General features: G+C 40.5%; 1 protein-coding gene across 1 annotated transcript in view; it reads right to left on the reverse strand.

Moving 5' to 3' along the window:
- Positions 1-13682, reverse strand: part of fgd (faciogenital dysplasia) — a 63644-nt gene that overhangs the window by 15464 nt on the left and 34498 nt on the right. Inside the window, exons 2-4 of the mRNA XM_079238868.1 lie at positions 7447-7617; positions 4021-4207; positions 3163-3778 (exon numbers count right to left, since the gene is read on the reverse strand). Of these exons, the coding sequence (XP_079094994.1) occupies positions 3163-3778; positions 4021-4207; positions 7447-7617 (974 nt within the window). The remainder of the gene's footprint in view (positions 1-3162; positions 3779-4020; positions 4208-7446; positions 7618-13682) is intronic.

Genomic DNA, 13682 nt, shown 5'->3' on the forward strand with positions numbered 1-13682 from the left:
TTTAGGCTGCAATTTGTCAGATTTGCAGCAAAATGGAGATGGCTAAAAAACAGCGAGGCTGCAAATATGAGATTAAAGTGACAAATAAATTTAAAAATAAAAATAAACACATAGTTCCAAACTAGATACAATTCATGATCACATTCATATTTTGCTTCATTATATTTTGCTACTGCAAGGTGAAATCTGAGATCTGTTTATCAACACAATGGCCTAAAAGCAAAACCAAACTGAACTAAATGTACCGAGTCTTTTACTGAATGATCCTGGTGCTGATGACCTCTGGAACTACCCTCAACACTTGGTCATGACACAAGTGGTAGTGGCCCTCTCCCGGTGGCGCTCAAGATGTCAATAAAATCCCTTCTCCACTGTGCCCACGCCACCATGGGCATGTAGTGTCTGCCAGGCCCCAGCACAAGAGGATAAAATGGAAAGAAGAGGACATCATAGACTGACTGGACAAAGACATGAAACCTGTGTGGCTCATATTTTATGGCTTTGACCACAATATTTCCTGGACTTGTGTCTAGCCTCGGTGAACATAGATCATCAGGTCTATGTATCCATTCCCCCTATCACGACTGTCCTACTGCAGTAGGCTTCCTCCAATCCTGCTTAATTGTGGTGATTGGCATGTTATGGACCAGCAGTGGCCACATGCCTTACTGATTAATCCAGGCTTGAAACATGCCTGTCAGCCCTGACTTGTCCACTACTATCAGTCAAGTTACTGGACTGCTGCAGTATCCTTCAAGATACAGTCATAGATTTTGCCCAGACTCTCTACTGGCTCCTCTTCAGTAGATGGCATTTGCATGCCTCCTACTGAGAAGCAAAAGCTCAGGTTCCCTTTCTTTACCACCTGGGACCTGGACTCGGATGGCTTAACGTCAGTCCAGGCTCAGTTGATGAGATGCTCAAGCCCTTGAATGAGCCATCTGCACACTGAAATTGATGTTTTGATCACTGTCAGATCCCTCATAAATGCTCTGATTGTGGGCTGCTGCATTCCTGACTTTGTGAGTGAACGTTTAGACTCCATCTATGTTGACTTTACCAGCATTTTCATGGCCAAGGGAAACAAAATCACTGAAATGTTGCATCCAGTGATAAAGTCCTACTAAAACCTATAGAATGCAGCTGTTCCAGATGGGACTCTCAAACTGATAAAGCTATAACAGTCCAGTATGATGTCCTTCATCTCATCTGGAACGTGATGTTAATCAAGTTAGACTTCCAACAACTAAGACAGGACAGACCTGCAGACATTCGCAAGACCAAACTAGAGAACTACAAGCTCTACTCTGCCTTCACGCATCTCATGTATCAGCTGCGCGTATGCTCCACACATCTCTTGAAGTTCCCCCGTCTGCACAGAGGTGTTGGTCTATGTGTTTCTCGGGAGGAATTCAGATAGGTATCGGGCAAAAATACTGAAAAACAACATCTGTGAGCATGAATGAAAAAAATTATCCTGATGTATGCAAACGCTAGACATGACACCACAACATTAACATTAAAATTAAACTTGACAGCAAAAACAGGATATTTTTGTCACTGTATTAGTTTTTTTTTTTAACCTGGTCCATTATGAAAAATATAAAAGCGATGTGAAAAATGAAAACTTCATCGTGTGAGCCCCAAGAGCAGTTATAGTCATACATGTGTCATCATCCAAAAAAAACCCCAAAAACATTTAAAGCTAAAAATAAAACTGGAGATGAATATTTTAATGAGGGAACAGTAGTAGCTATAATCATAAGATAGTAAAACAGGTCAGTTTACTTTGTGAAAGAATCTGAGGCTATTCTATCCAAGACAACAGAAAATCAAGTTTGGAGGGGGTGTTTTACCTAAGTAAACCTTGAAAAGGAATAAACTTGTAGTTATGTTGACAGCTGGCAGCATCAACACCAGATCACCACTGATATCCACGATGCTTCATTTTAGTCACAGTTTTAGTTCAGCCACATCTAATGAATTGTGTTACTAGCTGCTGCAGTGAAACTCAAGACGTTACAGAGCATTTAGATTAATGCAACAATGCAGATTTAATAATTATTAGTATCCTTTCAATGTAAACATAGCAGAAGACAAGCGCAAGAATAATTGTAATTACATACTCCAACACTGCAAAAATCACCGGGTGGATCTCCCTGTACATTATACTTAAGGAATGTAACATTACCACCTGTTACAATGCTAACAAAAGTGAATCTTTGACTTTGTATTGTTTTCAATATAGATTTCATCCAGAAATCAACAGAACTTGTTTTCAGCTGCCCTCTTGCAGTGCACATTGAAAAACCCACATCCTCTGTGACAACGTTCTCACTGCACAGCCATCAACATGTCAGCTGCAGCATGAGACACACTCACAGATGCACAGAAAGACCAACAAGCACGGACAGATGTATAATAACACGCCCTTCCTCTGAGCTGGTATCAGGAAGGACTGAAGAGCAGAGATACTTTTGCCCTAAAACATTGTGGGTGTGGACAGACAGCACTTGCTGCGTGTTTGTGCCTTTATGTGACATTTGCACAGCATTGTTGTGTGCTTTGCAGCATCCGAGGAAGACATCCATGCTAATAACTGTGTTAGTGGTTTCTGCTGAGTGTTGTCTCACTGGACAAAGTGTAATTTATCCTTTCTACTCACCAAAGATACAGCATAGCTTGAATTGCATGTAAAAGTCTGCACACATTTTGAGCTGTGAGTGTTGCACACAATCAATACGCTACTTGAAATGTTAGCTCAGCTGTGGGAAGAATTCTGTCTGTGGATGAGCATTAAGCACCAGCTCCTGTTACAGCTTCTGGGCAGGTGTTCATTTTTATTTATGGGAAGAGCTGCTTTTAGATACAAGTAAGCCACTTGTGATCTGCAAATTGTGGCTATAATAGTGTCTCATGTTTCATGCCCAAGTATTCTTTGAGACTGCTCACCCAAGCTGAGATAATATTAGACACAAGCTACTTTTTCCATGACATGAAAGGTAGTCTGAGCATCTGAAAAGAAGCTTTTCAATTTGTAGGATAAAAAATTCCTCACGTTCACCACACAACAGAGGAGGTTTAACAGAGCAAGACAATAAAGTGATGGTTTTCCAGGTTTATGGACATGACTTGATGAGTATAAGTAAGCCAGGTACTTACTTTGTGCGCATCTGAGTGTGTGTCCGTCAGATAACCACTTTGTGTGTCTGTCAGAGAGTGTATCTCCCCACTGCTTCCCTCATCTAAGTCACTGTCCTCATCCTGTGTTGAGTCTCGCTTGTTATCCAGCGTAACGCAGTAAGACACACTCTCCGTTTCAGTCACGCTGTCGTAATGATCCTCCTCATCAATGGCATCCTCATTGGGGAACACCTCCCCTTCTGCAGCGCATGACGGACTATCGATGCCGCTGTCCCGGTTGGGAATCTTCCCGTTCTGTTCCGAGGAGTCTGGATTGTCCAGGAGTTTGTGGGAAGAACTGTCATCTCGCTTCGCATCGTCAAGGCAGCCAACCCGATGTGTGATGTCATCCTCCACACAGTTGTCCAGCGTAGCATCGTTTGAGCCGTCGATGTGCATGGAGGCAAGACAGGACAGTTCAGTCACTTCGTTGGCCTGGTCAGATGTGCTGAGTGCAAGTTTGTCCACAGGAGACGAGTCCCCTGCAACCTGTGTTGTGGCATCTGGGCCGCAGGGGGGAGGGATGTCAGATGCAGTGTCCATTGTCAGGCACAGGTGCAGCTGTGTCTGTGGGAGCACCCCCAGGATGGGGACCCTGGGGAAACAAAATGTGTTTGATAAATCATAACCAAATAAAGGACTTATACATCTGACAGCAAAGTAGAAACTGAAAAGAAGAAATTTTCAAACTCACATGTACACAAGCTCACACATTAACAAAACACACACGATGACATATTTTTTTTTAACATTATGGAACTGATTTTACAGAGCAAATGATAAAACTTGACCAATTACCCAAATACAAGTTAATAAAATCTTCTTTTTACACCTTACCTTGAATTTTCAAACCTCTCAATGAGCAATCCAACCTTCTGGGCCTCTCTTAGTGGTTGCGTTCCCAGACAAGGCTTGGGTTTAGGTGGAGGAGGGGGTGCTGGTAGAGGTCTTGAGGGTGCAGGGGGGATCCTCTTAGGTTTCTTGTCTTGCCCGAGGGCGAGCAGGTGTGCAGGTTTAGGGGGCACTACAGATGCCAACAGCAAAGAAAAAGGCAAGAACAGAAAAGCAAATCAGACATGTGAGGCTGCTGATAAACAAAAAGATAAAAGATTTAAAAAAAAAAAAAAAAAAAAAAAAAAAATCAGGTAAAGTGAATAAATCCAAGAGAGAAAACCTCCATCATTGAGTCCATGTGCTCCCTCAAAAAATAGCAATACAAAGGTTTAAGTGGTGAAAATTAGAAACTTATAGCAGCAAAGCGCAGCTAGAACGACTGCGAGCTTCAGCTATCTAGCAACTTCCTTATTACAGAACAGGATGCTGTGACCAGAGTGTGCGTAAGCCGCCACACTTTCTGACAGACGAAAAAAAAAAAGAGCGAGAATAAAAAAAACAAAACAAAAACCACAGACAGCACTGTCTTTAAATGAGCACTGCACACATTTGTTTGCACACTACATATTGGACATATGGCAAGTTTTACTGTCAAGGTCTGAACATTTACATGCATTCAACTTTAGGAAATGTATTTGTTTAAAAGCAGGAAATACGGTGACATGTCACAGTTGTTAATTTGAGCACTTCCTCTGTGTCTGCATTTGTCTCTGTCTGATAACACGCAGGGACGTCAAGAAGCGTCTTTTTTTTTTGCAGACGTAACACCAAGGTAAGGTGCAAATAGCAGGTTTATCAAAATAGCTCCTGATGGTGAAAATTATATTTTAATCTTCAAAATGAAAGGTGTAATTTTTAAACTGTCTTTCATGATCTAATGTATTCATATGCTGTACTGGGTAATGCAGATAAATGACCGTCATTAAGATTTTACTGAGTGGCTGATGTTTGATTCAGATGTTTAAAGAAAAATACCAGACAAGACAGAATTCTCATTAATATATCAAATTTAGCTAATTTCTTTTGGCACAGATTAGATATAAATTAGAGATATAATTAGTCCAGTCAAGGGTTGCAGGGAAGCTGGAGTCTATCCCAGCAATCACTGGGTGAGAGGCAGGTACACCCTGGACAGGACCCACATAGAGACAATCATTCACACTCACACCTAGGGACAATTTAGAGTAAACAGTTAACATAAAATGCATGTTTTAGGATAGTGGGAGGTGCTGGAGTACCTGGAGAGAACCTACGCATACACTGGGAAACACAGAAAGGTCAGCGTTCGAACCCTTCCCCAGTCAAGGCTCGAATCAGCAACTGTCTTGCTGTGAGGCCACAGTGCTAACCACTACGCCACTGTATAGCCTTTCTTTCTTGCTTTCTTTCTTTCTTTCTTTTTCTTTCATTCTTTCTTTCTTTCACCAGTATTAAAGTGATTGGTGATAGCTGCAAATTCATGGAGTGGAAAAGTTAAAAACAACAACAACAACAAAACCATTTTAGAATCAGTATTTTGTCCAGACAGAATAATCCTGAGAGTGTACAATCTAAAAGCCAGCGACTTCTCAGACTTTTTCTTCCCGCTGCCAGCACTCTTAGAGTAACTCCCACTGGATAAGCTGAGTGGTTAAAGATGTTGCTGAGTGGATGTTCATCCTGCCAGGTGGGGATGGACTACACGTCTCAAATGCACTGCCAGGGTTAAACCCTGCCAACTACAACTAAAGAATGAACTTCTTTAGTTGTAGTTGTAGTTGTAGTTGTAGAAAACAACAACAAACTTCTCTTTCTCTGCTTTGCAGTCATTTAACAGTACTGATGGTCCATTTTATTACAAGTGTTTTATATTCATGGATTTTTATTCATTCATTCGTTCATTTTCTACACCACAAAGTCCAGTTTAGGGTCACAGGGTGTACAGGGTGTTCCAGCAATTAGCAGGCAAGGGGCAGAACACATAGCCAGTCCAGTCTTTATCACTGCCAAGGAGGTTGTTTTATTGCCGGCGTATATCTGTTTGTTAGTCTGTCTGTTCGTTAACAATCTAACACAAATACTGCTAGATAGATTTTCATTATCCTTATTAATTTTTCTGAGAATGAAGCTTGGTCTAATTTAGATTCCCTTCAATTTTGAGAGAGATTTTTTGTCATTGTGAGATAGGATCATCTTCATTATATATGCATATACTATAAACTCCACAGTAAATGGTCAGGGTCCATGGACAAGAAATACAGGTTCTTAAACAATACAGGTTCTTAAACTAATGTATTCATATAAACCATGATATATATATATATATATATATATATATATACTATATATATATATATATATATATATAGTATATATATATATATATATATGTTAGGGGTGGGAAAATTGAATCAAAAAATCGGAAATCTGGATTTTTAAAAAAAATTTTTTTTCAAATAAATAAAATTAATCCACTATAAAAATTTTTTTTTGTCATTTTCATTGGTTTTATTGCTCTTTTTACTTGTCTTCTTGGGCATTCTAGCAGCAGAATGATGATCTGGCTACTGTGTTGTTTTTTTCCTAACTGAAATCAAGAAAAATTACTAGCAAAAAGAAGTTTTATAAAAAAAAATTTTGTTTTAAATTACAAAAATCATCAATATTGAAGAATTTTGAGAATCGCAATTTAATTTGAATCGGCACCCAAAAAATCTGAATCGAATCGGGACAAAAGCATATTGTCACAGCCCCAATATATATATATATTACTAAACAGGATTCGAAGGCCACTGCCATGCAAGTTTAAGTTGTTTCCAAGCGCAAACCTAATTCAAACTCTCTATAATACTTTCTGCAGGAACAGGGACCCAGACACCAAACTGTGCTTCCTATCATTACAGGGGACATCTTGAAATATTATAGCCACTATAAATACACATTACTCTCTAAATTTGTCACCCACTGCAATATTTAAAATGTTATTCTTGATTAGATAGCCAGAATGAGCGTAGAATGGCTACAGAATAGTAACAAGACTTTTGAATATTTGGGCCAAGTCTGAAGCGTAATGTCCTAGAATGCTGCCAAGTAACTCAATAGACATAGCACATGTTTGTTAATATTTAGCATCCTTCAAATGAAGTCTAAACACAAACACTTGGGAATCACTGGCCTCCTTTACACCAGCAGCTCTTGCAGAGGTGACCTACAAAAGCAGTGAGTGGCAGAGTGAGGTCAGACAGCTGGCACATACCACGTTACAGAGAGGTGTTTGTCTGGGCCGAATCAATGACAGCCTAATAGCAGGGGTCTGATCCTGCTGCACCTTTCAATTACAATGACAGCGCTAATGTCAAAAGGGGGGCAATCCATGTCACTGGAATTTACCTTGAGGTTTCTGTGCGATTGGCGGCCTGGGTGAGGTGGAAGGCTGGGGCCGCGGTTTGATGGCTGGTCGGTTGTGACATGGTCTGGGGGCGGGATCTTTCCTTACCAGCCGGGGAGAACACAGGTAGTCAACTGATCCACACGGGTACTGCACCGAAGAGGCAGGCAGGTCTGCAGAGAAAACACATCAACAAAGAAAATATTAGTTATGATGTCCTCTAAAAAGATTAATGCAAATTCTCGTCGGCATCCTAGAATAATCCTGCTAAAGCACTGCTGTGTGTAATAACAGTGTCAGAGAATGACCTTGTATGCAGTGTTTTAGGGGTGTTGCCCTCAAACAGAGAGCTGAGAGAGCAGAGAGATGAAAAGATGATGCTCTGTAGCATCGGTCCTGCAGAGAGCTGCAGGATGCCTGTTTCTCTCACACTCTGTGCTGCATCTGACCAAGAACATCTGAGCTGCTATGAACACTGTAAATAGATTGTGTGTGTGTGTGTGTGTGTGTGTGTGTGTGTACACATAAGAGAGCGAGAGAGAGAGAGAGAGAGAGAGAGAGAGAGAGTAAAAATACCCTAATAATTTTGCCCTTTTTCTGGATAACCTGATTTGGACCGTAACAGTTTTTCTGAGCTTAGAGAATTTAGTTTGACTCTCACAGCAACACACTAATTATAACATGCAAAGTTTTAAATAAGCTTGTGTTTGTAAACAATCTTGTAACAGAAACAAGTGAACTGTCTAAGTTTGAACAGCTGCAACTGGTCAGGTGTACATACCATACACCGTATATGAAAGATGGACAGAGCCTTTGGCGGTTAAAAGTGAAGCCTATGTGGATGTGCATAAAACTGCAGTTCCCCCTTCATCCACTAGGGAATCCTTATAGAATCCTTATAGACTCCCATGTTAAAAAGACCAACTTCAAAGCAGAAATAAACATGTTTACAGGCTATTTCAAAAATCCTTTTTTGGTTTCATAGGTCAAGTTAACCTTCATGACAACTGTGGAGGGAGTGAATTTTTTTTCTAACTCGCCCGTTTAAAAGTAATTTAATCTCGAAATTCGGCATATTTATGGGCGTGTCCATTTAATTGACAGGTACACTATCTCTCGCTTCAAGTAAGAAGAATGTAGAACAACTGCGGTATTTAGCAGCTTAACAACGTGACAAAGCTTTTGCCCATTTACCTCCGTTAACTAGTTATCTCCGGGTTAGCTCGGTAAGCTCTTAGCTACAGGCAGCGTGGAGTTCACTAGATGTCAATCATCCACCATGACGCTCACAGCCCCTCTCTCTGCTTCACCTCTTTGCACATATTTGTATTTTCCGGGCGAGACGACACGCATGACCCTGCCAAGATGGTGATGATGGGAACCGCCCACCGAGCTTAGGCTCTGTCCATCTTTTTATATATAGTCCGATAGCACCGTATGCACGTGTTAACAAACTCAAGAAGGACTGAAGACTTTTTGTGATAAAATCCTTAAATAAAGTTAATAAAGTTGGGAAAGGAATTGTGTTAAAGATACATATGGAGACACACTTTAAAAGCGAGTGAAAACTGACATGGTCTTAGCTTTCCTACAGTGTTTGGATCACCCAGAACATGTCATGCTCAGTGGAAACATTGTTCAAGATAAAAGGCAAAGTTTAATGACTGTGGGTTTGTTGGAAGGTTGGTAAAACATGCAAATGCAAACTGAAAGCAAAATTCACTGTTAAACAAAGAGATTAAATGGAATAAATCGAAAAATATGAGATGGTATTGTTTGGTTCTGACAAGTGAACTGTAACCACAGCACAGTCTGACATCTCTTTGTTTCATGATGAAGAAAGGCCTAATAATGTCTTTACTTTTTAAATTGTTTAACAGAAAATGAGAAACTACCAAAATTGTGAGTGAAGATGTTGCTCGTGAAAAACAGGATGTTTTTGGACTCTTCATACACAGTAATTTCTAATAACTTACTGTCTGCCAGCAATCAATATAGCAATGTCGTTGGCAGCCAATGAAATAAGAACTGTACATCTCTATGGCGTAATGCTGCTGGAATACAAGGTTTACTTGAATAGATTAATTTTTCACTCAGAATTTTATGCTTTTTTTAAAGAATTTATTTCAAACGAAAAAAATGCACTTTAAAACAGAACAAATAGTGATTACAACAAACAAAACAAGCTTTTTAAGTTCGAAAAAGGGTCTTGGAAGAAGTTGAACACTTATCTGGTCCAAAAACCCCTTATAGATAATAAGATAATATAGATAATTTAACATTATACAGGATCTCTGAAAAGTAATGGACATTATATTTTAATACAATGAAATGTAAACAATAAATAGTGGTAATACACACAATAAATCATAACATACAATATATTTTACTTTCAATCCATATTTGCCTCCTAACTTTTAATTATCTCACCATCTATCCTTTGTCTAAATTTACCGGTTGACTGAAAATTTAAACAAATGATAAAAGTTGAGATAGTTTAAAGTTATAAGGCAAATATTGATTGAAAGTAATGTATATTGTAATTAATGATTAATTGTGTAGATTACTCTGGATTGAAGTTTTTGAGCTACTGAAGAGCAAATGTTGTAGTGACTTTAGAAATCCTGTTAAAGTGGATGAAATCCTCAGTTGGCACAACATTTTCTTTTGGAGCAACTGTGTATGAGACCCTGTCCTTCCCTGTGTGCACTATATCTGCTTTATAACTAGTATAATTTGTAGTGGATACCGCAGCAGCGTTTTCAAAGATTGTTGTCTCTGATGTACCTGCTCATTCAAACTACATAATATTCCTCAGCAGATTATTACCACACGGCTCTGTTCCCGCAGGCACATGAGATTTGATCAAGTCACACCAACATTTTCAGCAACTGGATTACAGACTAAGATTGCAAAGAGTCCTCACAAGAATGTTGCCACATCTCATTTGTGTTTTTTTCTTTCCTTTGCTCCAGGCAGCAGAAAGTGAAAATTCAGTGAGTAATGAGTCCTGTTAGGCCGCCTGCCCCGTGTGGCACACTGGAAGCTTTTCCACCATCTTTGCAGCACAGAGTAATAGAAGCAAGGAAGGGGGGAGGGGTGTGTGTGTGTGCGTGTGTTGGGTGGGGGTGGGGGGGGGGGAGGTAATATCTTCCAGTGGGTTAACCAACTGATGACTTGTGACTAAAGTCAGAGGTACAGCTTGAGCTGTGACTCAGAGAACAAGCATGTCTAACAACCAAACGACTGCCTAGTGAGGAACATTTTGACCCAGGATCGGACAGTGTCTCCTGGGAAAAACAAACAGCAGCAAAGGACGGAGGCATAGGGGCTGTTACCTATGGATACACAGTATCACTATGGTTACCTGAAAGCAAAACCTGGCCCTCATACCAAAGCGATTTACATCAAACAAGAATTTGATGAGACAGCAAAGAAAGAAAGAAAAAAAAAACGCTGACACTCGCAGCTTTTCTTCATGAGAAATCACCTTAAAATAAAGAACAAGTGACAGAACACTAATATGTTTTAAAAAACACATGTGAAAAAGTAGACAACTATGATGAGAATGAGCTTGTTAAAGAACATTACCTTGCTTTGAGTCTTTCAGCTTTACATATCAAAGTCCACAAGAGAGAGCAGACGACAAACTGTCGCACAACACGGGTAGTATCACAATAAATCCTGCCCTCCCAGTTTTCCAGTTCATGTGCGCAACTGAAAATTGTCTTTGTGGCACACAAACAAATGCACACACCCTTAAAAACAGTCCTTCAAAGCTCAGTCCTGCATTGTGCTCGAACGCGCACATTCAGAGCTCTGTTCCCAGCTGTGCTCTTGGAGCTGCACCTGTCTGCTCACCTGCCAAACTTGATCCAGGTACCTCCTCCCAAAGTGCGTGTGACAAGTCTGTGTGTCACTATGTAGCCTGGAAATCCCAGCGTATGATCAAAGCCAGCCCATAAGAAGTGAACTTTGACCATGACACACAATGACTCAAAAGATACTAGAAGAACTAGCAATCACCATAGAACTTTTAGTAGTTTACTGGCAGATCACTGATTTTTTTTTTTTAATCTGATGGATCTAAAAGAGACTAAAATTAAACAATCAGAAAGTTCATGTGCACTGTTCCTTTTGTAAACATCTCTTTAATTAGACTAACCAAGTAACAACTAATCACTAGTCTGAGCTGGCCAAACATGGCCGTGCTGTGACACAATTTCAAGCACCTCGAAAACAAAACAGCTATACTGAATTGTAACCTGAAAGACTGCATTTCTGCAGGAGGCTGCCGTAGATGTGCCTGGCAGAAATATTAAGATACCTTGAGGTGTCTGGCACATTCTGTAAACACAAACACTCGCCTCCTGCGTTAAATCTCTGCTCATATGATGCTGTCATGAGACAAAATTTTAAAGAACGTACCACTTATGAAACATAACAGCAACAATATTTACGACATGCATGACTACCTTTACCTTTGCACTGTCCGTAGATGTGCCCAAAAATGAATAAAGAAAAACAAGTTTTAAATCTTTTCAAGGATTTGTGGAACAAACCTGATTTTTTTTTTTTTTTTTTTAAATCAGTTCCTTTCCACAAAATCCCAAAACACACACACTTCAAACGGACATACACACACAAAAATCCACAAATGCAGCTGCATGTCAATCACCATCTGCCTTGAGGCGAACCCCCCCCTCACAATCATTTATCACCCATCATCCCTTGAGTACAGTTTCTCGTCCCAGTGCTGTCTGGGAGACAGATCACTCAGACTCAGCAGAGTCTCCCCGCTCAGACAGCCAGTCAATCAGGCCTCCTGTCTGCAAACCGAGTCCTGGAGGCGATGAGCTGACAGTCGGGCTCTGATAACTTCAACAAGCCCCCTTTCACAATTCCTCACCAAGACACTCATTTTTTTCTTTCCCCAAGAGTGTGGCGCCTCACTTTTCCTGTCACAATCACATTTCCCAGCTTCCATATCGTCACCACACCTGCTCTTTTTATACTCCACATGTCCATGTTTCCCTGTTACAAATCAAACTGATTGGTTTGAGAGACGGCGCTGTCTCATTCATTCCTTTTTAGATTTATAAGCAATTGACTCACAAAGCGAATCCTCCTCTAAAATCAGACACACTCGCACACATTGAGCTCGTCTCGTCCTTTCTCTCCAAGATGAAGACAGCAAAGCAATAGATAGACATGACAGAGAGGTCGACTGACACCATTATTTTTAGCACCATTTCATCTAGTGCTACATATCTCCAGTCCTCCTTTCCTCTTTACTCCCCACCAATATCTCCTCACTGTGCAGCAGAGACAGTAATAAGGGCTCTGACCTTGATCTTTCAGTTGCTGCATCACCACAAAGGTTAAAAGTGAGAACAATAAAGCAGAAACCACATAGGAATACAAATATTAGGACATGCAGTAGAAGGAAGCACACATTGGACATATATTATGTGCGCATGCTTGACAAGACAAACACATTCACAACATTCATACCCAATAGTGGGTGGAGCATCCCTTTAAGAGGATCATTCCCATATGCATGCACACACACACACACACACACACACACATGGGCAATAAACATAAATGCAAACAACCCAGAGAGGAAATATTGGTGTCAACAATGTGTAACATCTGCTCCAGGATCCGCAGAGATTTATCTCCAACAATAATCAGATTTTGCTTACAAACTAACAAAGCTTCAGCTCTCACTTAATTCCAGGGTTTTTTGTGCACACAACAGCTATCCAGTCACGTTACAAATCTATATTTATCTATTTCTCTTCACGCTCCGTTACATAACCAATCACATTCTCTTTGTCGACACTTCTATCGCTGTGGAGCCCTCTGTGGAAAATATTTATTGTGCTGTTTAATAATTAGTGGCGCCGAAAGGTCCACTGGTAGCAGGACTTCCCAGGCGAGGGGGGCAAACAAGGGGGGGGCAAGTCATCTTGTTAGGTCTGTCCTCTCCCCATAATTCAGGTCAGTAGGCACAGCAGGCACAGTGATATGTCTCCCACGGTAAGTGGGAAGATTTCAGCAGCTCTAGCACACTAATAATGTGTGTGTGGGGTGTGTGTGTGAAGGGGGGTGGTCGTAGAAGAACAGTGTAAGGGATAGAAAGAAGTTGGGGAGGCAGCAAATGGCTGAAAAGTACTAAATAAAGTTAGAGCCTACTTCTATGGGGGCGTCTGGCAACAGTGAATCTTTTTAG

The sequence above is a fragment of the Telmatherina bonti genome, assembly GCF_933228915.1.
Source record: "Telmatherina bonti genome assembly, chromosome: 4".
Lineage (NCBI taxonomy): Eukaryota > Metazoa > Chordata > Actinopteri > Atheriniformes > Telmatherinidae > Telmatherina > Telmatherina bonti.